The sequence below is a fragment of the Mercenaria mercenaria genome, chromosome 11 (genome assembly GCF_021730395.1).
Source record: "Mercenaria mercenaria strain notata chromosome 11, MADL_Memer_1, whole genome shotgun sequence".
In the NCBI taxonomy this organism is placed as follows: domain Eukaryota; kingdom Metazoa; phylum Mollusca; class Bivalvia; order Venerida; family Veneridae; genus Mercenaria; species Mercenaria mercenaria.
Genome location: NC_069371.1, coordinates 61,598,018 through 61,625,172, shown reverse-complemented (window position 1 = coordinate 61,625,172; position 27,155 = coordinate 61,598,018). Strand labels below are relative to the sequence as shown.

Sequence of the window (27,155 nt, the reverse complement as noted above, 5' to 3'; positions counted from 1 at the left end):
AAATATCGTGTCTATTCATACAAACTGTAACAACATACAAGTATGTGCACATATTTTATATGCTTAATTCTAATATAGTCAATGTGAAGAAGGAAAAGTCTTAAGAATTTTTAATGCACGATGAAAATTTCTTATGTCAGAAATAACAGTTATTCCAAAGCAGAGGATTTTTTAATTTAAAAAAAAATGGGAATACATTTTGATATACTAATCTTTGAAACAATAGGAGATATTATAGTGGCAAGAGGCAATTATCCAAGAAAGTTTGATGGCAGTCACTGTGACCTTGACCTGTACCTACCCTAAAAACAAGAGCAATCATACAGTGGCAAGAGGCTATCCTATGAGGTCTGATGGCCATCACTGTGACCTTGACCTTTGATCTACCAATCCTAAAAACAATAGTAGTCAAATAGTGACAAGAGGCACTAATCTTATGAGGTCTGCTGGCTGTCACTGTGATCTTGACCTTTGATCTACTAATCATAAAAACTGTAGCAGTCAAATAATGACAAGAAGCACTACCGTAAAAACTTGAATATATGACGCAGTTTTTTTTACGATTTTTTTCATTTTCTTAAAGGGATGCGTAATATATACCAAGGCAGAGCTTCAAACATTTTTTTCCAGCTTGAAAACCCGAAAATATCGGCGAAAATCGGACAATTTTGTCAACTGTCATGTGTTTACATTTTGGGCCGTGCTTTTTTAACCTCCTCTTGAAGAGCGTTTTATTGGGCGGGTCTAAAAACACTTACGGAACAGAACCTCTGATGATACACGGTAAAGTTGATTTTATTTGTGAGTTTAAATTTTTTGTATTTGTAAATTTAATTAATAAGTATCGTACATATCCAGAACAATCCTTAAAATCATTATCTTTGAAGGATGCTCAAATAAATTGCAATTAAAACACATCGTTTGTTATTTCTTTATTTCCAGCAAATTATTACTGATCAATATAGCAGCTCGTACATTGTTAAACAAGCATGCTAATTAGCCGCGATTTTCTCGTTTGATGTGCCCATAATTATGAGATGTTTGTTCGCACGTCTGTTAAAGTGCTAAGGTGTTGACAGCTTGAGAAAGTTCACAAATACTTTAGAAAGAATGTGTCTGTCAGTTATTGTCACTGTTGTCTGTAACTGATTATGCAGAAATTGTGATTTTCACAAGAAATTGATTTTACGCATGCCGCTAATGGCCGATTTCGACTTTGTAAACAACGTTTTCGACTGATTTTTCGGTGCGTGATATATTCAAATGTAAGCATTTTTCCCAAGATTTTGATACAAGATCGGGGTGCGTCATAAACATGCTAGCGTGATATATTCAAGTTTTTACGGTAATCCTATGAAGTTTGATGGCTGTCACTGTGACTTTGACCTTTGACCTACTGATCTTAAGAATAGCAGTCAAAGAATAGCAAGGGGCACTTATCCTTTGAGGTTTGGTAGCCATTACTATGATCTTGACCTTGTGCTCTACTGATCCTAAAAACTTGAGGAGTTATATAGTGACAAGAGGCAATCGTCTTATGATGTCTGATAGCAATAGGTCCAAGCGTAATTATGGGTAAATAAGGACCCACAACCTCTGTATGCAATCTACTATTATATCTAAAGTTTTATTTTTACCCTTAAAAATATAAATTCTAATAATTTTAATGTTTGCAGTGCAACATCTTTTTTACTTAAACAATTTTTTCTTAACTCGAACCTTATCTACCACAGCAGATACTGAGGTAGCTGATATAATGATATAAAAAAGCAAAAAATAAATATTTTTTTCATCCCATGGTCATATAGCAACAATAGATAGTAAACCTGCTACTGAATAAATCCTTCAAAAATCAGGTGACCCCATTAATTTTAGGTGTCACATACTTTTGTGATAAATGTTGGAGATAAAGTAGCCCATTATAGTTTTGTTTTACAGAAGAAGAATTATAGCCCAAGATTAGATTACACCATGTAAATTTTTTATTTATTTTTTTCATAAATTCCTTAATTTTTTTTTTTTGGACCAGATTTCATAAATACTGCAGGTGTATGGTAAACTTACATTATTTACTGTGCCATTAATATTGTGAACCTCAACTTTATTTTGATGAAAAACAGATTATTTAAACAACCTTAACAGGGTTATACACATAATATATTGTGCAGGCAGCCAATTTGACAGAGTACTGGAAGATAATCATTCTGAAGTCACAAGTCGAGTCTCTGTCCGTTTAAATCACCATACAAGAACTGCTGTTACACTACTGGTAATAAAATCTGTGAAAAGATCCTATGAAAGTCATATGCAAAGTAGGTCCTGGCACATACACCCATGTGTATGAGTGGGAGAGTGGGGTATAAAACATCTCTGAACGTATCCGAGTCTAGGACTCCCAACACTGGTTGCAATTCTTATGCATTATGGCTAGGACAAGATCTGACGTGACCTTTGACTCCCAAATGTGACCATGACATTGGAGATAGGGACCTAGGGTTTTCACATGTTGCTCATTTCACTGAGGTAAATATTTATGCCAAATACAAAAAAAATTGCTTCAAGCATATTAAAGTTATTGTCCTGACTAAAAGGATGGACACATTACGTTTTATTTCATGGCATTTGATGGTAGACCATCAAAGACCATGGTGATCTTGGTCGTCCATGGTTGTTATTTCACCTCGATATAATACACCAACATACTATGGCATATGATGATACACCCAAACATGATGACTATGTCAAGCTCACTGCAAGTGGCCTCAACAAACCCCAGAAACATGATGACCATGTCAAACTCACTGCAAGTGGCCTCAACAAACCCCAGCAACATGATGACTATGTCAAACTCACTGCAAGTGGCCTCAACAAACCCCAGCAATCAGACACTACAAAAATATTTAGCAGTGGCCTATATAAAATTTCACATATCTATCTGATGTTGAAATTCTAGTTTAATATAAAAAAATAGTAAAGTCATTTTTTCACAACCTTTCACCCACTTGATTTAAAATTAAGGAGGGGTATTGTTTGCTCAGATTATTACATCAAAGAAAAGACAATCTTTCCAATGTCAGCTCTTCATACTCAAAAGAAAAAAATCAAAAGAAGTGAAAATGTATGTTTTTCATTTTGTGCAAACTTTATGTAACTCAAGATGATAAAAGCAGATTCTCTTTAAAAGCCTTTCTTGTTATCTTAAGCAGTAAGTGCCTCAACAGATATGCAAATAGTAAAAATTGAAAACCAAAGACCCCCTTGTTAAAAGGCTGTCTTGAAAGTTCCAACTTCCTCTAAATGCTATTGCAGTATCCAAATTCTTACGGTTAAATTTAAAAGCCTGACGGTGCTTTCGTATTTTACTCTTTGCAAGTACAAGAAATTTTAACTTACTGTACTTGAATTTTTTTTTTTTTCAATTTTGATAAAATTTTATATACATGAATACCTAGTTTAATATTTCACAAAGTCAAGAGTATCAAATGTTGTAAATAACACACTGGTTTGTGATTAAAATCTGTAAATGTGCAAATATAGTTTAATTTTGCAACTGTGATGCAGCTTAAATCTGAAAGCTGGCAATCCAGTTATTATAATACACTTTGTGTTTTCTTTCTAAAGGGCACCAGGGGTTGACTGTTTAAATCATACATAAAAATAGCTGTCAGTTTATTTGCAAGTATTCCTTGAAAATTCAGACTGATTCTCTCTAGTCAAAGTGAAAAACAGACGAGTCAACAGTAACTTGATTGTTTAGGGCTAATAAGCTTGACCATGCCAGAACTAGCTGGTAGACCAAAAATGACAATCATAAATTTCCTTCTGATTTATATATTCTAACTATACGGTTGACATTGTCTAGTTTTGCAGAAAGCCGTGTGCTGGCTGAGCTACATTTGCCGCCAAAGACTGTCAAAAGAACGAAACATGAGAATACCAAAGAAATTTGTTCCTCTACCACAGATGCCACCATTTATATATTTATATACATCCCATTCAATGATAAGCAAATTTTCAATGACATGACACAGTAAAGATGCCTTAAAACTCTGAAGAAAAAAAAAAACAATGGAGTCAACTAAAAAAAATTAACAAAAGCTCAAATACCTATGAAAAAGCTGTCAATTAACAAGTGATTAACACCTCAATAATGTAATACTAGAAATTTATCTTCCAAAAATCTTGTATTTACCGAATTTTTCATGCAATGGATAAGATCAGATGGTATCTATCAATAAGTAATCTTTCCTTCCAATCTGTATTGTGTACCACTGTGTAAATAATCTATTTTGCAGATACCATTCAGGATAAATAAACTGTAGCATCTGATATTGTTCATTATACAAACAATTCAAACAATACTGATTTTGTTATAGTGATTTCTTTATTAAATTTTTGTTTCATTCTTTTCTATTTCATTTATCTGAACTATTAATCAGCCAAAAACTGTCTCCGAGACGGTACGTTTTCTTGAACTGTGTGACTGCTTTGTAAACAACTGTGGAAGCTGGAACTTCCAGCTCCTCATCAAATATATGACAGCTTTTTATATAATCATTAAAGCACAAACTACCAGCTCCCTGTCAACTATGTGACTGCATTGTTTGTTGGGGGCTTAATGTCATTTTTTAAACAATATTTCAGTTATGTAATGGCTAACCAGTGCTCCTGGATTCTGTACCAGTACAAACCATTTCCTCAAGTAAATACCAACTTCCCACATGATTCAGAGGTGGAGGACGAACAATTTCAGACACAGTGTCCTTTATCAAACTGTCAAAGGGAACATAGACCTCACCCCAGGATCAAACTCATGACGCTGCACTCCATAGATCTGCACTCTACGTTTTGAGATAAACTGGCAGTCTGCTTTGTAAACAACTGTGGAAGCACATTAATTTCAAGCTCCCCATCAAATAAATGACCGCTTTGTACACATTTGAAGCAGGAACTTCCAGCTCTCAATCAACTTTGTCCTTGCTTTTTTATATAAAAGTTGAAGGAAATTCAAGCTCCTTGTCCAATATGTGACCACTTTATACACAACTGTTGAAGCAGGAACTGCTGTTAAAAGCATACAGCTACACAAAAAGCATGTATCATTCAACTGGTGGGGAATTAGACCTTTGTGCTGTAACAGTTGTATATAAAGCAATCAATGGGTTTAATTTGCAGGGAGCCTGAAGTTTGTCTGGCATTAACAATGCTATATCTGGTAGGGGCTTGGGCATTTGCATACAAAGAAACATGAACATCCAGGTGCTTACAAAATAAACAATTACACCAAGCTACACACCTGATTCTCACTAAATAAATCATAAGTAACAGTTAAAGTCCCAGGGCAATTAGCAATGTATACAACTGCTGAAGCATCAGCTTTCAGCTCCACATTGAATGTTTTGTACACAGATAGTTGTTGGAAGTGCCATATAAATCAACAGCAGATTCCCTTTAAAAACATTGACATGAATGAAATTAACTTTATCCTCCACAACCAACTTTCTGCTTTCTCCTGGATTTCTTGCTTGATCAGCTTGCTCTTCATCAGTTTGTCTAAGTTTCCTACACTGACCTTTGATGACTTTCTGCCAGGATGCCTGCTCCTCGTCTGAAATTCTGCAGAAATCTATTAAGCAACAAAGTGTCACCTTAGTTACTGTATTAGTATTAGGTAAACTCATTAGTCCTTCAATTGAAACTTACCCCTATTCTAAGTGGAGAAGTAAACACGAAGCTCTGAGGGGTCAAAGGTGAAGCTAATGGGGTCACCTGTGACCCTATACTGGGACCTTGGGTCAAGGCCTCTGTCTTCCCTTGAAGTGCAGTTGTTAACAGCCTTCCACCTACAATTGCCATGGCAAATCTCTTGCAATGTCACTTTTAACAGAACTATTCCAGTATATAGTAATTCCCAACAAAAGAAATATCTATTTCACACATGTACAATATTACAGTCCCTTCATTAGTATTGTATTTAATTTTCTAAAACAACCATTGTTAAACCAGTACCATTAAAATAACCTTCAAACAATGCCATTTACTACACATTGTATTTCATTAGTATGGTTTTTTAATTGCCTCTGATTATTAAAACATTATCGACTATTATACAAGCAGTATTTGGAGACACACAGGGGTTGCATGATAAAATGCAGAAAATTTTAATGAATCGCATGGAAACTAATCTTGGGCAGATCCTGTATTCAGGTTTATGTGTATGGGAACTGGGGAGGATCCAGAACTACTACAAGTTCTAGGGGATGGGAACATGTGTCATTCCAAGAAATTAGTTACAGGTTATGGGATCAGGACTGGTGAGGATCTGGAATTTTGATTCAAGTGGATGGGATCAAGGCAGAATCCAGAATAATGTTCAAATGGATGGGATTATGACAGAATCCAGAATCTTGGTTCAGGATAGGATCATTTAAGGAGGACCCAGAATTTTGGTTTGAATGAATGGCATCAGAGAAGGGACCATTATTTTGTTTTGTAGGGATGCAATTTGGGGCAGATCCAGGGTTTTTGTTCATGGGAATGGGATCAGGGGAGGACCCAGAATTATTGTTCAAAAAGATGGGATCATGGGGGGAATATAGAATTTAGGCTCAATGGAATGGGATCATGGGAGAATCTAGAATTAATGGAATCAGGAAAGGACCTATGACTTTGGTTCATAGGGGAGGATCCAGGATTTTGGTTCAAGGAGGATCCAGGATTTTGGTTCAAGGGGGAGGATCCAGGATTTTGGTTCAAGGGGAATGGGATCAATTCTTAGAGCAAAGGTAAAATTTTATCTGTCAGTATGAAGGCATGCACTGCAATATATTTATTTTTGGATATGAAATACAATGGTTAAGTTGTGCCTTCATAATCTTCTTTCTTGCTAATGTATTTCATACCAGCATGTTGATAATGAATATTTAAATACATAATGTATTTCATACCAGCTTGTTGCTAATATATTTTACACCAATATGTTGCTAATATTTGTCTTCCACCATGTGGCTAATGTTTTTCATATCAAAACAGCATCAATTTCCCAAAAGTTTAACTTAAAGCATTATGTGAAAATAGATGATCTACCTGGAATAGCCGCTGAACATACTTTGTAATACAGCCCTTGTGCACCCTCCTTTAAAAATCCTTTGCTGTTCCTAATTTTCAACAGTGCTGCACAGGATTAAGCTGACAGGTAATCTCAGATAATCTATGAATTATTAAATACATATCTTTTTTACAGAGATTAAAGAAATGTGGTTTAACTTAATTGACCAAGGATTTAACCGTCTGTGTTCTATCACTCTTGGGCTAATTCAGGTCTTTAATCATTAGTGGAGTATTTAACTTAAACGGTAGCACTTTAATCAAACGTTTTCAATCAGTTAACTGTTAATATGCAAAATAAAAATGTAGTTAACCCAATGAATGGAGTATCAGAAAACCCTGAATCAGATAGCACCTTTAATTTTGTAATTCATTATCAAAATGATTTTAATGGCACTGAATATATAATATATTGTTGAAAGTTTAAAAAATACTGAAACAATGTAAATGGCAAAGTTTGTACTGCCTATAAAATAATTCAAATCAATGTCAACAGCAATGGCAAACTATGTATTAAATCCAGCTGCATACTTCCATGTCAATGACACACTATGCTGCATATAAAATACATCAAATAAATGTCAATGACAGAGTGTGCTGCATGTAAAATACATCAAATAAATGTCAATGACAGAGTGTGCTGCATGTAAAATACATCAAATAAATGTCAATGACAGAGTGTGCTGCATGTAAAATACATCAAATAAATGTCAATGACAGAGTGTGCTGCATATAAAATACATCAAATAAATGTCAATGACAGAGTGTGCTGCATGTAAAATACATCAAATAAATGTCAATGACAGAGTGTGCTGCATGTAAAATACATCAAATAAATGTCAATGACAGAGTGTGCTGCATGTAAAATACATCAAATAAATGTCAATGACAGACTATGCTGCATGTAACAATACATCAAATAAATGTCAATGACAGACTATGCTGCATGTAACAATACATCAAATAAATGTCAATGACAGAGTGTGCTGCATGTAAAATACATCAAATAAATGTCAATGACAAGAGTGTGCTGCATGTAAAATACATCAAATAAATGTCAATGACAGAGTATGCTGCATATAAAATACATCAAATAAATGTCAATGACAGAGTGTGCTGCATGTAAAATACATCAAATAAATGTCAATGACAAGAGTGTGCTGCATGTAAAATACATCAAATAAATGTCAATGACAGACTATGCTGCATATAAAATACATCAAATAAATGTCAATGACAGAGTGTGCTGCATGTAAAATACATTACATTAATGTCAATCACAGTTCATAAATGTCAATGACAGACTGTGTTGCCTGTAAAATATTTTCCATCAATGTCAATGACAGACTGTGTTGCCTGTAAAATATTTTCCATCCATGTCAATGACAGACTGTGTTTCATGTAAAATTTATTACATCAATACAGACTGTGTTGCATAAAAAATATTTTACATCAATGTCAATGACAGACTGTGTTGCATGTAATTTTTTTTTACATCAATGTCAATTACAGACTGTGTTGCATGTAAAATATTTCACATCAATGTCAATGACAGACTGCGTTGCATGTAAAATATATAACATCAATGTCAACAACAGACTGACTGTGCTGCAGGTAAAATGCATGTGCTGCAAGTTTATGGTATCATTGTCAATTCTCAACCATGAGTTGTATGCAAAATATCAAATCAATGTCAATAGCAAACTATTTGCTACCATTATATTACTTCAATGTCAAGGGTAAACCATTGAAATACATTACACAAAAATCAATGGTTAACCATGTTCTGCAAATGTATTAAATCAATGTCATGGTAAACTGTGAGCTGCAGGCAAAATACATTCCATCAGTGCCAAAAGCATCAGTGTCCATGGTAAGCTATGTACTGCATGTAAAATACATTCAACAGCAATGTCAATGCTAAAGCATGTTTTGCATGTAGTAAATCAATGTAAAATGTAAATCATGAGCTGCAGAAAAAACACATTGCATCATTGTCAACAGAAAACCATTTGCTTCCAAAGTATCATATTAATGTATATATATGGTAAACCATGATTGTGTTTCATGTGAAATACATCACATTAATGTCATTGGAAAAGCATATGCTGCATGTTAAATGTCAATGGTAAACCAAGTGCTGAAAGTGAAATAATATATTACATCAATGTCAATGGTAAACCATATGCCGCAAGGTAAATGTCAATGGTAAACCATGTGCAGCATGTCATATAACTTATATTAATGTCACTAGTAAAGCATATGCTGCATCTTAAATGCCAATGGTAAAGTATATATTGCATGTGATATGCATTACATCTATGTCTATGGTAAACCATGTGCTACATGTGAAATAATATATTATATCAATGTCAATGGTAAAGCATATCCTGCATGGTAAATGTCAATGATAAATTATGTGCTGCATGTGAAACACATCTCATCAATTTAAATGGCAAAATGTATTTTGTATGGTAAACGTCAGTAGTAGATCATGTGATGCATGTGACTTAATATATTACGTCAATGTAAATGGTAAAAACCATATGCTGCATGGAAAATGTCAATGGTAGCTCATATGCTGCATGTAAAATACATTATAACAATGCATTTATATATCAATGGTAAACCATTTTCTGTATTTTAAATGTAAACAGTAAACCATAATTTATTATGCTAATGTCAATGGTTAACTATGTGCTACTTGTGACGTACATTACATCAATGTCAATGGTACAGCATCAAGTTAAAGTTATGCTTCAAGTTTAATGTCAGTGGTAAATCATGCACTGCATATCAAATATCACATCCCTGTGTGCTGTACATCTTTTTACATCAAAGTCAATTATAAACCAGTTGTGCTGCACAGCAATGTCAATGTTTTATACTAATGACAATGATGAACCATGTGCTGCATGTAAAAAATGTCACATCTATGTCAATTGTAACCTGTGTTACACGTAACATGTTACCTGAATATACAGAATCAATTCCAATTGCAATCTACTATCTTACTATTCTTACATGTTACACATGTTAATGAAAATACAGGTAAACTTTTACATGTTCCTAATATGTTAAAGGTATTTTCACTAATAAAATTTGATTATGTTGTACTCTGCTACAGTTTTATTTTCACAGTTTGAAGCAAATACAGAACACTATACATGAATACAGACACAGACAAATTCGATGTAAATAGCAGACATTTTCCGAGGTGATAAAACTTGTGGCATATTGTATAGCTCTGCAACAGAAAAGACAACATTATCTCAATATTGTCAGAAATAATCACCAATGTCTACCATATGGTGTTAGAAAGAGTAACAATATTTTTCAGAAATATAGTTTTAGATATAGGCCAATACTTAAAGTTTTCTTTACTTGACAAACACATATATTCTAAATTAATCAACATCATGGGGGACTAATTTGAAATTGTAGAGTTTGTTATTGCATCAACCCCAACAAACAAGAAAGTATCCTCTTAAGATTTATATTTGTATCTCTGCAAACAGCAAAACACAAACTTTTATATCCCACAAAAAGAAACCACAAATGTGAACAAGAGAGACCATTACTTTAACACAAGGGTGACCATTGTTACGACAGTGAACAAGACAGACCATTACTTTAACATTAGGGTGACCATTGTTACGACAGTGAACAAGAGAGACCATTACTTTAACATTAGGGTGACCATTGTTACGACAGTGAACAAGAGAGACCATTACTTTAACATTAGGGTGACCATTGTTACGACAGTGAACAAGAGTGACCATTATTTTAACATAAGGGTGACCATTCCTAGTTCTGTGAACAAGAGTGACCATTACTTATGTAAAAGTGACCATTCCTAGGACAATGAACAAGTGTGATCGACCATTACTTTAACATAAGAGTGACCATTAGGACAGTGAACAAGAGTGACCATTACTGTAGCATAAGATTGCCCCTACAGTGAAATAAAGTGACCATTACTTTAACATAAGAGTGACCATTCCTAGGACAGTGAACAAGAGTAACCATTACTTCAAAATAAGAGTGACCATGACCACAACAGTGAACAAGAGTGACCATTACTGAAATATAATAGTGACCATTGCTTAGATAGTGATCACGAGTGGCCATCATTTCAACAGGAGAATGACCACTGCTTTGACAGCGAACAAGTGTGACCAGTACTACAACGGTGAACAAGTGTGACCACTACTTCAGCATAAGAGGGACCATTCCTTGGACAGTGAACAAGAGTGAGTATTACTTGAACATAGGAGTGACCATTACTACAACAGTGAACAAGTGTGACCATTACTTCAACACAAGTGAGATAATTGTTACAATGGTGAACAAGTGTGACCATTACTTCAGCATGAGAGTGATCATTGTCAGGACAGTGAACAAGTGTGACCATTACTTTAGCATGAGAGTGACCATTCCTTGGACAGTGAACAAATGTGACCATTACTTCAGCATAAGAAAAGTGAACAAGAGTGAGCATTACTTCAACATAAGGTTCATGCCCAAAAGCAAGGAAAGTCAGATATGAGCTTCAAACTACCTGGTCTTTGAACAGATGACAGAGCAGAAGTGCTAAGAAAGTTGCCTTCCTGTGATACTAGTGAGCCTAGACAAGGTGTATTTAACAATTGGACATCATGTATCCGACAATACAATTACATCATTGGCTGCTGGTAGATGCAAGCTGCAAGGCCAAGCAAGAAAAACAAGACATTAAAGAAAGAATTTATGACTATTTTATAACTGCTGAGACACATAATGCACAATCATCATTTTCCGAGAAGGCTCTGCAACTTATCATTCCTGAAGAGACGGCTTTTATATCCCGTCAGTATGTGATAAAGTCATATAACGGTTATTACAGCTGATGAAAAAGGGCGTCAAGCAATTTATGCAATTATTATACCTATTGCCAAAGATTGAAACAAAGTGCTTCTTTAATAAGGAAAACATCTCTATGTTCTTACCCTGGTATCAAAGTTAATACTTTCTCTTCCCGCAAACTGCCAAAGTTTTTTATGTTTCTCATGCCAAAGCTTTGTTTTGTGTGCTGATACAGATGCATGATTGAACCAAACCAGATGCAAAAGGAACCGTCTTTATGAAACTTATATGAGTATGATCTTGACCCTGAATTTCTTAAAGTTGCCCTCTTATCATCACTCATCTAATGTGGCTAATAGTTATACCGCATAATAAACTAATCCTTTAGTTGGCTAAAAAGATGTTGAACATTACATAGAATTCTAATATTATGACCTTTAATCTTATAGTATGACCTTGACCTTGTATTAAACATATGCATTAAGTCATTTGAAAATCCTCTAAGGGAGTTAGCAATGGGGAGGGGGTGCTGTCATAATTATCATATATTTACTTTCCTTCATGAAATTACTCTTGATGAATGGAGGAGGTCCTCAGGTGCTCTACTAGGCATGGCAGGATGGAGAAAGTCCCCAGGTGCTCTACTAGGCATGGCAGGACGGAGGAAGTCCCCAGGTGCCTACTAGGTAGGACAGAACATATGTTGCACAAAAATCTGTTGTTAGCTGATGATTTTGTCATTTCAGAGAAGTATGCAACAACAGATTATCGCTAGCGTAGTTTTCATTTGGGTATGAAATATATTGTATCAGTTTAATGCGTAGGTGCAGACATTCAAACAGCGATTAATTTCTTACATACAAACTTTATGAATATATATTTATGTGAATTCCACTGATGCTGAAAAGTTACAAATACTTAACCTCAACTACAACTTGTAGGAACTCATAATATTAGAGCTGCTATCTTATACAGGGAAAAAATGTGAGAAGATAATAAATTATTCAATCATCCAACATAAATCGGTAAAGTTTATTTCATTTCCCATAATTCATTACTCTGTTCAGGATTCAACTAATGAAAATCAGGAGTAATTAATTAAATGCGTATTTTCTGTATTATGACATGTAATTCTCAATATTATATTAACCATTCATACCTTTTTCAAATGTGCAATATGCTTTAACAATAACATGGAATAAAACATGTTTTTTGTTTAATTTTTTTTTTTTATGGTTTAATATTGTTCAGGTTTTCTTACTGTAAGTTACATATTCTGTACTAAACAGAGAGACAACAGCCCCATATGTTTGAAATACAGGTGAAAATTACAAAATAGTGATGTTAAATAAGCTACAACAACTTGAACTCAAAATTTTCAACTTGAATTCACAACTCTTAACTCGAGTTCATAATTCTAAACTTGAATTCACAGTTGTACTCAGAACTGTACTCAGAACTCTCAACTTGAGCTCAGAACTCCCAACTTGAGCTCATAATTCACAATTTGAAGGCACAACTCCCAATGTGAGCGCAAAAGTCCTGCATTTGAATCTTCTACTACTTCTAAGTTAGCAGGAAGCAATACTTGTCATATTTCATTTTTCAAACTTTCTTAAATAATTGACCACAGGTTAGAAATTAGGCTGCCCGCTTAGCTCAATAGGTAGAGCGCAGATCTACAGATCGCAGGGTCCCGAGTTAAATCCCAGGGCAAGGCGTATGTTCTATGTGACAACTTGATAAAAGACACTGTATCTGAAATCATTCCTCCTCCTCTGCTGATTCATGTGGGGATGTTGGCAGTTACTTGCAGAGAAAAGGTTTGTACTGGTACAGCATCTAGAAACATTGGTTAGGTAATAACTGTCTACTATTACATAACTGAATAACTGTTGAAAAAACACTACTAAATGCCCCTAACCCCCTAAAAAATCAGGTTAAAGATTGGCCAGAATATTTTATAACATTATAGGCTTTATTGTGAAAGCTCAAAGTCGCACCAGCACAATTTAGCTCAAACAGTGACTTCCAAGCATTACAGAAAAACCTAGGTGTCCCATTTTTTCAGGCACCAGTGGCTATCTGGGTAGAACCTGTGACCTTCTATTTATAAGCTAGATTGCCAACTCCCTAATATTAAAGAACTCTACATGTAATGCTGTATGCCGACCTCACCAGGGTGAGGGATAAGTGATCACAAGTCAACAAATTTCATCAGTTGGCCACTGGGGTCGTGGAAGTCAAAGAATTTGCTATAAAACACTACTATCCTTGAACATTTCCTTATTCGGTATCAATCATGAAATTATAAATGACATAATAAAGATACAGAATTACCCATTTCTGTTACCGATTTTCTAACTCTAATCTATCAAGATATCTTTATCAATAATTAGTGTAGCATCCCCAAGCAATATTTTATGATACCAGTAATAATTAGGTTCTGTAACAAATAATTGCCACCCAGCTCTTAGATGTCCTAGTAAATGATAAAGGTAAAGGTAAATGATAACAGTAAAGGTAAAAGGTAAATGATAAAGGTAAACGGTTAATGCAAGGGTAAATGCTAAAGGTAATTGTAAAGGTAAATGATGAAGGAAAATGATAAAAGTAAATGATAAATATAAAGGTAAACGATAAAGGTAAATGATAATGGTTAACATAAAGGTAAAGGGTAAAGGTAAATGTAAAGGTAAATGATAAAAGTAAATGATAGAGGTAAATGATAAATATAAAGGTAAACGATAAAGGTAAATGTAAAGGTATTTTTTAACAGTAAAGGTAAATGATAAAGGTAAATGATAAAGGTAAAGATAAACAATAAAGGTAAAGGTAAACGGTAAAGGTAAACTTTATTTGAAGTTTTATATACTCATCCACAAATACATTTACTGATACTTTACATCATACGTGAGCTTATTTTACCTCCTAGTACAACCCTTTCAATACTAAGTGCCAAGCTACCAGTACCATTTTGTCAGATCTTAGATATGACGCTGCCAGGGAACGAAACCCCGATCTCCCTCAGTAATAGCAGACACTCTACCACTGAGTTATAGCAGTGGTCAGATAAAGGTCACATAATGATTGGAATACTCTGAAGTTTTATTAAAATATTAGAAGTGTTTTACAACATAATATCAATGAAAAATGTTTCTCTTCTTAATGCAGAAAATTTGGAAAAATGAGGATACAGATTCTGAAAAGATCTTCGTCTTATTAGCTGAAGACCAATTTTCGGGACTATAGGTTCATTTGTCTGTTGATTGTCTGTCTATCAGTCTGTTTTGATAACTTTACAATTACAAGAGGGCTCACCTGAGTTAAGTTGCGCTTGCTTGAACAAATTTCTTTGCTAAAGCTTCAAAAACAAGAAAGTAGGTCAGTAGGTCATATTCATGGTCACTAAAAGTCAGTTTTAAGATCTGTGTGCAAAACTGTACATGTCATCCAAATTTCAAGGCTGTATCTTAAAAAACAAGAAAGTAGGTCAGTAGGTCACATTCATGGTCACTGAAAGTCAGTTTTAAGATCGATGTGCAAAACTGTACATGTCATCCAAATTTCAAGGCTGTATCTTAAAAAACAAGAAAGTAGTTCAGTAGGTCAAGGTCACAGTCGGTGACCCCTTATCACTTGGGGTCATCAGGTAAATATAATAGAACAGTCTAGGAAATATGATCTGATAATTTTTTAATTATTTTTTCCTATATAACTCATATATCAAGTGACCCCTGGGGCGGGGCCTCTTTTCACCCCAGGGGCATAATTCGAACAATCTTGTTAGAGATCAACTAAGCAATGATACCAACAAAATATCGAAGGCATAGGCCTTGAACTTTCAGACAAGAAGATTTTTAAAGTTTTTTCCCATATAAGTCTATGTAGAACTTGGGATCCCAGGGCAGGGCCTCTTTTCACCCTAGGGGAATAATTTGAACAATCTTGGTAGAGGACCACAAGGCAATGCAATAAACCAAATATCAAAAGCCTAGGTCTTGTGGTTTTAGACAAGATGATTCTTAAAGTTTTTTTCGTATACAAGTCTATATAAACCACGTGACCCCCCTGGGCGGGGCCATATTTCATCCTAGGGGCATCATTTGAACAATCTAGGTAGAGGCCCACTATATGATGCTACATACCCAATGTAAAAGCCCTAGGCTCTTTTGTTTTTTGACAAGAAAATTTTCAAAGTTTTTCCCTATATAAGTCTATACAAACAATATGACCCCCCAGGGCGGGGCCGTATTAAATCCTAGGGGGATAATTTGAACAATCTTTGTAGAGGCCCACTAGATGATGCTACATACTAAATATCAAAGTCCTAGGCCTTATGGTTTTGGACAAGAAGATTTTCAAAGTTTTTCCCTATACATGTCTATATAAACCATGTGACCCCCGGGGTGGGGCCATATTTGACCAAAGGGGGATAATTTGAACAATCTTGGTAGAGACCCACTAGCTGATGCTACATACCAAATTTCAAAGCCCTAGGCCTTATGGTTTTGGACAAGAAGATTTTTAAAGTTTTTCCTTTCGGTTGCCATGGCAACCAGATCTCTGTACGGAATTCAATTCTTTGAGTCATATTTAAAGGAGACCATCCAAGGATCATCCCTGTGAAGTTTCATCAAAACTGACTTGGTGGTTTATGTATGTAAGTGTATGTGTTCGGGTTTAACGTCTTTCTCAACAATTTTTCAGTCATATGAACGACGGTGTCTACTTGTAGCAGTGAGCACAATGCCCAACTTTATAGTGCTGCCTCACTGGAATATCACGCCGTAGACACATGACATGATACCCCACCCAGTCACATTATACTGACACCGGGCTGACCAGTCCTAGTACTATCCTCTTAATGCTGAGCACCAAGCGAGGAAGCTACTTGTACCTTTTTTACGTCTTTGGTATGACGCGGCCAGGGATCGAACCCACGACCTCCTGCACTCGAAGCAGACGCTCTACCACTTGGCTACCGAGGCGGTGACTTGGTGGTTTAGGAGATGATGTTGTTTAAAGGAAAATGTGGATGGCCGGCCGGACGCTGGATGGTAAGCGATCACAATAGCTTACACTGAGCCTTTGGCTCATGTGAGCTAACAAAACATATTAATTTCGCAATTACAGTAACAAGGTAATTTATAAAACAATGAACCATAATCCAAGGTCAAGGTCACACTAATAGGATGAACATATTAGGTCATTTTTCTTGTCAGGTCAATAACTAAGTTAATAAACAGATGTTCATCATGCATTATGAAACAAACACTGACCACGTAAAGATGATGTATTGTGTGCACCACTTGAAGGTCAAGGTAACTTTTAGCTTTTGGGTCAAAGATTTAACCTTTACCCTGCTGAATTTCTAAAATGGATTGATCCATTATTCAATTTGGGCAGTGCCAGTTGTTTATCAAAGGGTGTTCACTGAAAAATTACTGGCTGAATAGCGAACAGTGCAGACCATGATCAGACTGCATGGATGTGCAGGCTGATCTTGGTCTGCACTGGTCGCAAAGGCAAAATCAATTGCCGCCAGCAGGCTAAAGGTTAAAGTAATTTTTCTTGTTAGGTCATAACCTTGTTTTTGTAAATATTGATATTCAAGTAACTTGCCTTAAACATTTACTGGAAAAAAAAGATAATAAAACTGTAATAACTGCCTTTCTAATACCTTTCTAATAGACATCAAAATTAATATTGTCACACATTTGCCCTTGAACAAGTTAAGATGATCAAGAACTGTGTATTAGACATTATATTTCTCTCTTCCCAACAGGATGTTCTGTCTAAGGTAGATTGGTGGCACTCTACAGTCTCAATAATGCCAAGACCTTGACCTAATGTTAACAGATAATCTTGCCATAAATTTTGATGGCTGTACTTCAAAGCATTCTCCAGCTATTGCCATGAAACTCTGACATTGAACTTTGACCTGCTGATGCCTTAAGTAATAGGGGTCATCTTTTGACCAAATACAATCATCTTATAAAGTTTGGTAGTCCTAGGCCTTAGCATTTTCAATTCGTTGACTGGGAACAGACTTTAATCTCAAGGTCACTTAGATCTTGACCTTTGACCTACTGAACTCCTAAAAACAGTGGTCATTTTGTGAACACAAGCAATCATTTTGTGAAATCTGAAACACCGTAGACCAAAGCATTCTCCAGTTACTGAGTGGAAACTGTTTTCAGATTCAATATCACTTGTGACCTTGACCTTTGACCTTTTCACCTCCAAAACAGTAGAGGTCATTTCCTCACCTCAGGCAATATATTCCTTAGTTTGATCACTCTAAGACCAAGTATTCTCTCCTTACTGATCAGAAAACAAACGGTATTATCTGCATTATCGACTAACCCAGAAATGATCAAAACAATATACCCACGTCTTGGGGGCATAATAAATGATACTAAAATGTATGATATGGAAATAAAAACAAGCTGAGGAAATGAAGATCTGTCACTGACCTTCTTAGAGACTTCTTAAGAAATGAAAGAAGAGATCTGTGTCATGCATGATAAAATAAATTAAGGTTTTATATCAATTAGAAAAAAAATTATTCTATTCCTATTGCTTGTTACAGCTGTGGGGGTAAAACTAACAGCTTGATACTTTTTTATCTGGTTTTAAACCTATTTCAAGGGTTAAATGAAATGTTCAATAGATTTAACACCATAATTCATGTACCACTGATCAGAATATTAATGAATTTGATAAAAACTGGTGCTGTTAATTCATAAAATATCTATCATTCTGTGGTCTCCATTTTAAAAAAAGCCACACTACATTTTTAGCCACTTTGATTTTTGCACCATTAAATACAGGAATTCAATTAGCATTATCTAATCTATGGAATATGACAAAATTTAATCAAAGATCAGAGAAGCCATATTTGATCATTTAATTACATGTCCATCTTTTATCAGTGAAAAAAGGAGCAGATAAAAGTCAATTAAATTGAAAACTTCGATATCTTTTATATCAGCTGAAATAATGAAATTGCAATTTCTACTTTGGCTTATTGCATCACTTTTGGGAAATTTTAATTTCATTTTATTCATGTTGTTACATCAGGTTTCTTGTTTAAATTAATCATAATTTCAGTAAAAATATTAAAGAAACACTATATGATATAGAATGGAAGCATCAATAATGCTATCAATTAATAAAACAATCCTTTCCTACAAAGTCTTTCATAACACTTACTACTACTGAATTTTTAAGTGAAAGACTTTAAAATAACAAAACTATGCCCAAAGCTATGTAATCTTGTTTGTTTTTGTTGGCTTTACTGACATAATCTTAGGTCATATGGCGACTCTCCAGCTTTGATGTTGGAGCAAGACCTCAGAGGCCCCTCCATGCATTATCTTATCATGAGTGGGCACCCAGGTAGATCTAACGACCTTCCATAAACCAGCTGGATGGCTTCCTCACATGAAGAATTCAACATCCCGAGTCAGACTCGAACCCACATTGGTAAGGGACAAGTAATTTGAAGTATTAACCACTTGACAATGGAGACCTCTACCAATAGTCATGCTATTTTTATAGCAACCAAGATATAAATGTGTCAATGCCAACACACCCTGCTACAGGTCATGAAAATCTGTTCAAGGAGCAACAGCTCACAAAGATAATCAACAAAGGATAAGCATAAAAGAGTGATGCACTGGAGTGTATACCAAAATCCCCTTGATCAAAATCCCCTCCACTGAAAAATGACTGGGTGTTACAAAATCCCCTTCACACATTTGCAGAGGGTATTCATAATCCCCTCTGTGATTAACATTATAGATATATAGATATCAGTGCTCCAAATTATATTATGTTTGCTTAAGGCATTGTATTTACCTACGTGCTTTATGCAATAGACTTTAAAATTGTATATAGTTGTATTTGAACTTGATAAAACTAGAGCTATCACTAAAGGTGATGAATGTACCCCCCGCATGCACTGACACAGTACATCGCAATTTGACACACACAAGATTGCATAATTATGTGGACTGTATGTATATAGACTGTATGTATACAGTATAGTAACAAAAAACAAAGTCCCATAACTATGCAGAATATTTATCTAAAAGAATGTAACATGCACCATGTACAACTAGGGTTGGTACTGATCACTTGTGTAAAGTTTCATTAAATTGTGTGTAAGGGTTTGATAGATTAGGCACACACAAGATTGCATATGCAGACTGTATCTACATAGTATGTTAACAAGAAACAAAGTCCCATAACTCTGCAATTTTTGTCGCTGAAAGAACCTAACATGCCCCATGCACAACTACTGTTGTTACTGATCACTTGTGTGAAGTTTCATTAAATTGTGTCAAGGGGATGAGGAGAGATGGTGCGCACAAGACTGTGTCTATGTATATAGTAAAGTAACAAATATAGTATAGTAACAAAAAAACAAAGTCCCATAACTCTGCAAATTTTTTTTCAGAAAGAACCTAACATGCCCCATGCACAACTACTGTTGTTACTGATCACTTGTGTGAAGTTTCATTAAATTGTGTCAAGGGGATGAGGAGAGATGGTGCACACAAGATTGTGTCTATGTATATAGTATAGTAACAAAAAAACAAAGTCCCATAACTCTGCAAATTTTTTTTCTAAAAGAACCTAACATGCCCCATGCACAGCTACTGTTGGTACTGATCACTTGTGTGAAGTTTCATTAAATTCTGTCAAGGGGATAAGGAGAGATGGTGCGCACAAGATTGCGTCTACGGACAGACGGACAGACGGACAGGCAGACAGACAGACAACCCGAAACCAGTATACCCCCCCTTACAACTTTGTTGTCGGGGGGTACAATAAGTAAAAATCACAGAGGGGATTATGATACCCCCTGCAAAAGTATGAAGGGGATTTTGTAACACCCTGTCATTTTTCAGTGAAGGGGATTTTGATCAAGGGGATTTTGATTGTCTCCCGATGCACTGATTACTTCACTTTACTTGGCAAAGGCTCACAAGTCATGAAGGTATACCAAAGCCTAATTACAGACAGGATAACACTGGTTTTATATCCATCCTCTATTTTTTATACGTAAATAATTAAAATTAAGTTTCTGTTTTTTAAGTCACAATAAACTGATCAATGTAGAATTGAAGTTTTGGAGAATTTATTTATTTATTTGGGTTTTACGGCGCACCAACACAATATAGGTTATATGGCGCCAAACAGGACTACAAACTTTGGTTTCACATCTCATTTACATCGAAAAAGTTTTGGAGAAAGATTACCAAACAATATATACATGGCTGCGAGTAGCCTCAAATCTAAACTAACAAAGAATGACCCTAGAGCCACACAAACAACTGACGCTCAAAATAATTTACAGTGCTTTAAACCATCTTTATATTATTACCACTTACTTACCAAAATAAACATGTTTATCTATTTCTAATGTTTATTACCACTTATCATACCTGGTAGGATTATTAATAATCTGAAGTAATGAATATTTCAGAAATTATCTCATGGCAGCTAGGTGTCCATAAACCTCTCTAATGACTTTACAATCTGTAGGTGGCTGAAGTGGTTAACTAATACCAAATGCCATAAAGTTCAAAATCTCTGTCAACAGATTTTATCTACATACCCCACCCTTTATTAAAAAAAAAAGGGAACGTCATAGAAGAAATTGTTCGAGATTAATATAATGCATAGAGGAAATACAGAGCACTACTTCCACCAAGTGAACACAAAATGCAATGCTTCTCCCAGATGAAATTGTAAGACGGGCTATAACTACTGCACCAATATTTCATGAATTATCCCCCCTTTTTACTTTGCATTTTAGGTCCAGAAGCCCCATAAAGAATCAGAAACCAGAATGTGCAGTTAGGCTTTAAAACTGTATCTGAGTAATGTTAAGCCCCAAAAAAAAGAGAAAATTTTAAAAAAGCAAATAAAAAACGAAAAAGAAAAGATATAAAAATGTAAAGGGAAATTTCTGGTTATATCACCTTTGCTAATATTCCTGAGCCATTAGCAGTAGTAGGAAGAAATTGCACATAGAATCTTAGTTAAAGGACAGAATTACTGTTAAATGTTTTTTAAAATTAATTCAGCAGCATGTGTGTGAAGTTAGTTTACTGGCAGGTATAAAATATTTAGGCAATATGGAATGTTAGTTACATCAGATCACCCTGGGTGTCCTGCCATAATCTTTTAATATATTGACATGGTATTCCCTAACCTATAATACTTTTAAGTAACTGTTGATGTATCAAAGCCACACTTGCATAAAAAAATGTAAAAAAAAAATTTTTTCTCAAATACGGTGGCGAAAAAAATTACCACATCACAAGTAACTATGACAATCACCATAAACAATTTTCTCACGCCAGTTTATTACTATAATAAAGATTCACCCATTATGATGACACTGTTGATACTTATATTACATATGGTATGAAATTACATTTTTCACGGTTACTTAAGCATAGTTTAAAAGAAATGTGGGGCCCCTGGTACAAAACAACACCCAAAACTGTGACAAAAATTTGAAACCCTGTGAGGGTCTTTAAAGAAATGTAAATTGATGACGACTCAAAACTTTATTCAAAATGCAAAAGATACATTTTATAGTGTAAAATGTCGTATTTTTTCATAAAATATTTTCAACAGATGTATGAAACTCCACATGTTGATAACAGCTTAATGGGGTTAAGATTTCATCTTTCAAGTAATCGGTCATATTGTATACTTGAATGGGAAGCTCAAAATTCTTTACAGTTTTTTAACCATATTTTAGATGAAAACTAGGTACAGGTGTGCAATTTATCCTTATTTTACACATAAACTTTAATGTAAATTCAGAAAATCTATACATTTTTTAAATCATTTCAGAATAATAAAGAAAATGTTCAAGAAGTCGAACATAAAAGACACTTAAAAGCATGTATAATTTGGTATAAAGAAGACAGGTATACTACATACATCAGTAATCAAATATTTTGCTATAATATATTTTCATCATCAGACAAAATTCTTTGAAAATAACATAAAAAAAATGTTTCATATACACTGTCAAAATTCAGTGATGTTTCACAGTTTGTGTTGTTTTTTTTAACAATTTATTCTCAACAGTTACCCTCTTTTTAAATGGGTACTACGGCTCCCAGAATGCTAGGGTTTCATTAAACAGAATGATTAAAGTCAGATATTCTGTTATCATACTGTAAAATCTGGTAAATAAGCGTATACGCTTATAATAATTTTAGTGACACTTTTATGCGCCTATTTTTGAAATGCGCTTATACTTAAGCCAAAACTATGCACTTATATTTGATATGCACTTATAGATAAGCCGTATGCGCCTATTTTTGATATATTATGAATATTGACAGTGCTTACCTTGTTTTAGAAAATGAAAGTAAAACATGGTTATGGACGTGCGCAGTGAACTACTTTCTTTTATTGCATAGGCCCACAGTATTTATACATAACGAAAGTATAATGAACTACATAATTTGTAAAATAATGTTTAAAATCCCTCGGACCATTCAGTGATTGTTCAACACTAAGATTGTAGCATTTTATTAGGGGTGGGTATTGCCACGAAAATTGGTATTGCGATATATTGCAATATTGTATGTGGATATTGCAATATACTGCGATATATTGTACCAGTTATTTAATGAACAAAAACATGACGAATCATACTGTTTTTTTCAAATTATTCAATTAAAAATGAGTAAAATGACTAGTATCAACAACACAGGTGTTTGCTCGACCTTCTCAATAAATAAAAATACCAGTAAACAAAAAAATAAAAAGTTTTGACTAGATTATGGGGAGTATTACCGAATATTCAAAAGCGAAAGTAGACTGCATCAAAATATTATTTGATTTATTGTGCGGCACTACATTCGGTTTACGGATACAATCATATTACACAGGTTGCTCAATTCACCGATTATAAACGAGGAAAGTGGTATAGCTGTTGTATGAATAATAAATTCTAGTTGATAGAAAAATTACTAATGAGTCGCTGACAAATACGAAATTATATTTATCTAAATTTTCTTATTGGTTTTATTATGTGGAATTGGGTCCGTAAAATAGCTGTAAACCAGTCTGCTACCTGCACCGGAAATGAAAGGAGAAAAATGAAAACAAAGTTGAATCGTGCTGGCTGCTAGAAAAGGATTTTTTTTGTGAATCTTCTTGGTTTACGTTAGTGTTACTTAATGTTATAACATAACCGGTATTCGAAAATCATATCACAATATCGTATCGTCGGAAAAAAACATCGCAATAACCGGTCTACCACGGTATATCGCCCACCCCTACATTTTATCCATATTTTTTTCACAGATTTACAAAAGAATGACAACTGTTGTGACAACACAAACAACTTTTCTGATATTTAAACTTTTACTTTCATTTACTGAAAACATTTTCTAATCAAAAAGCATGATTTTCATAAACAATTATCGTTTTATCAGACAACAGACGTTAAAAGTCTTTTAAAACCCATCGGCTATTCAACAGAATGGTCTTTTCATTATTCAGAAGACTTATACTTTAAAAACATTTGAAAAAAGGGGCCATAACTCAAAATTTAACTAGAGATGCTTTTGAGAAAATCACATGTCTCCCACAACTGCCCTTATGAAAAATGTCTAGTTTCTCTAGATGGCTTTGATGAGTGGACCCAATCACATGGTCTGGATGAGTGGATCCGATCAGTAATTCAAGGGCCATAATTCAAAAGTGCCTAGGCGGATTTGGCTAGTCATCGAACTTGGCCGAGTTCTTATGGTCAAACACATTTTGTTCAAGTTTGGTGAAGATCGGATGAGAAATGTTCAACTTAGAGTGCGGACAAGCTTTGTGACAGACAGACGGACACACAGACTGGAGTAAATCAATACATCTCCCACACCACTATGTGGTGGGAGACATAATAATCAAACTACAATCATAATATCAGTGTACTAAAAAAGATTTCAGACTTTCAAAACTTTTCGAATGGACATCTGCATTTTAAACAAGAGCTGTCTCCGTAGGATGACACATGCCCCCGATGGCACTTTGAATGAATAGTTATGGCCGATGTTAGAGTTTAGGACCTTTGACCTACAGAGTTGGGTCTTGCGCGCGACACATCGTCTTACTGTGTCACACATTCATGAATAGTTATTTTAAAATCCATGCATGAATGACAAAGATATGAACCGGACATGCCCATCAATGCACTATCATGAAAAATGATCTTTAACGTCTAAGTGTGACCTTGACCTTTGAGCTACGGACCTGGGTCTTGCGTGTGACACGTCGTCTTACTGTGGTACACATTCATGCCAAGTTATTTGAAAATCCATCCATCGATGACAAAGATATGGACCGGACACGCCCATCAATGCACTATCCTTTAACATCTAAGTGTGATCTTGACCTTTGAGCTACGGACCTGGGTCTTGCGCACTGCACGTCATCTTACTGTGGTACACATTCATGCCAAGTTATTTGAAAATCCATCCATCGATGACAAAGATATGGACCGGACACGCCCATCAATGCACTATCCTTTAACATCTAAGTGTGACCTTGACCTTATAGCTACGGACCTGGGTCTTGCACACTGCACGTCGTCTTACTGTGGTACACATTCATGCCAAGTTATTTGAAAATCCATCCATCGATGACAAAGATATGGGACCGGACACGCCCATCAATGCACTATCCTTTAACGTCTAAGTGTGACCTTGACCTTTGAGCTACAGACCTGGGTCTTGCGCACTGCACGTCGTCTTACTGTGGTACACGTTCATGCCAAGTTATTTGAAAATCCATCCATCGATGACAAAGATATGGACCGGACACGCCCATCAATGCACTATCCTTTAACGTCTAAGTGTGACCTTGACCTTTGAGCTACGGACCTGGGTCTTGCGCATTGCACGTCGTCTTACTGTGGTACACATTCATGCCAAGTTATTTGAAAATCTATCCATCGATGACAAAGATATGGACCGGACACGAAAATTGCGGACAGACCGACAGACTGACAGAACGACAGACAGACAGACGGTTCAAAAACTATATGCCTCCCTTCGGGGGCATAAAAATGAGGGCCACAAAATAAGTTGACTTTAACTTACAACTGAATTCAACTCTTAAAATATGGTAGCATGGGATATATAATAACTGCACAAAGTAAAGAGCCTACAAGTCAAGTGTACATGTTATATAAGTGAACTCCTTAATCAAAATATGATATGTAAATATGCATCTGATGAAACATATGCATCAATCTGATGAAAAACTTAGTGATAAATCATCTTAATAAAATGTAAAATAATATTTCACTCAATGCATCCAAGAGAGATAACAAAGTTTACTACTACTAAGTTTCAGTTTAGAGCAGTTACCTTTCTTTACTGGTTCAAATGTTTAACACATTGTTACTTCCCCTTATCAGCCCATCAGCTGAACTGCAGCTGAATGCTATTTTTTTCATTTTTCAATTTTGTTTCTCAATAATTAAAATATAATAAAATATTTGATTGTACTCCAAGTAATAAACTAAAACACAACAATTTCAGAAAGACTACACATTCACTTTCTTTTCTGTTACCGAGACGCCCACATGTCAAAATGCAAATAATATAATTACTTTAAAGTATTTAGAGTCAAAGTATCTGATGAATTGCTTACAGCATATACACACAGATTTAAATACTTTCACCATATTCCTAAAAACTACAATATCAAGGACCATTTGTCTGTAGATAATTACAAGCATTTGATTCACTAGGAGTTGCCAAGCGTGTTGCTATATTTACCATCACACGGTCTTGCCATCGTCACGTAATTTGCTGTGTGGCAGGGATGAATGTTTAACAATAATCCTGTGCAGAGGTCATAATCTGCTTTCTGCAGGAATGAAAAAATATCAAAGACTTACTGTGGATGGTTGTGATGTGTAGCTGCCATATGCGGCAGGATCTGGCTGGTTGGGTGTATACATGTTTTGTCTTGACCACAAATGTTGAGGTGGCGAGTTTGAGGTTGCTGTTATCGCAGTTGGGGACATCACACGAGGAGTCTGTATATACTGAAGTTTGTTTTGCTGAAATGAGTAAGACAGCGATATATTTTTTATGCACTGCACATTATCATTGCTATCTACATTTTTGTATCTATATTTAAAGTTTCAT

General features: G+C 35.0%; 1 protein-coding gene across 9 annotated transcripts in view; it reads right to left on the bottom strand.

Moving 5' to 3' along the window:
- LOC123531388 (RNA-binding motif, single-stranded-interacting protein 3-like) overlaps positions 1–27,155 on the bottom strand; it is a 202,307-nt gene that overhangs the window by 164,198 nt on the left and 10,954 nt on the right. For 8 of the 9 annotated variants that reach the window (XR_006682415.2, XR_006682416.2, XM_045312277.2 and 5 more), the window contains exon 2: positions 26,903–27,067. Coding sequence is in view for 7 of the 9 variants with exons in the window: in XM_045312277.2 (XP_045168212.2) it covers positions 26,903–27,067 (165 nt within the window). In the remaining 2 variants the exon portion in view is untranslated. Of the gene's footprint in view, positions 1–5,703; positions 5,882–26,902; positions 27,068–27,155 lie in introns of those variants that run through there. The other variant, XM_045312282.2, reaches the window with a different exon arrangement.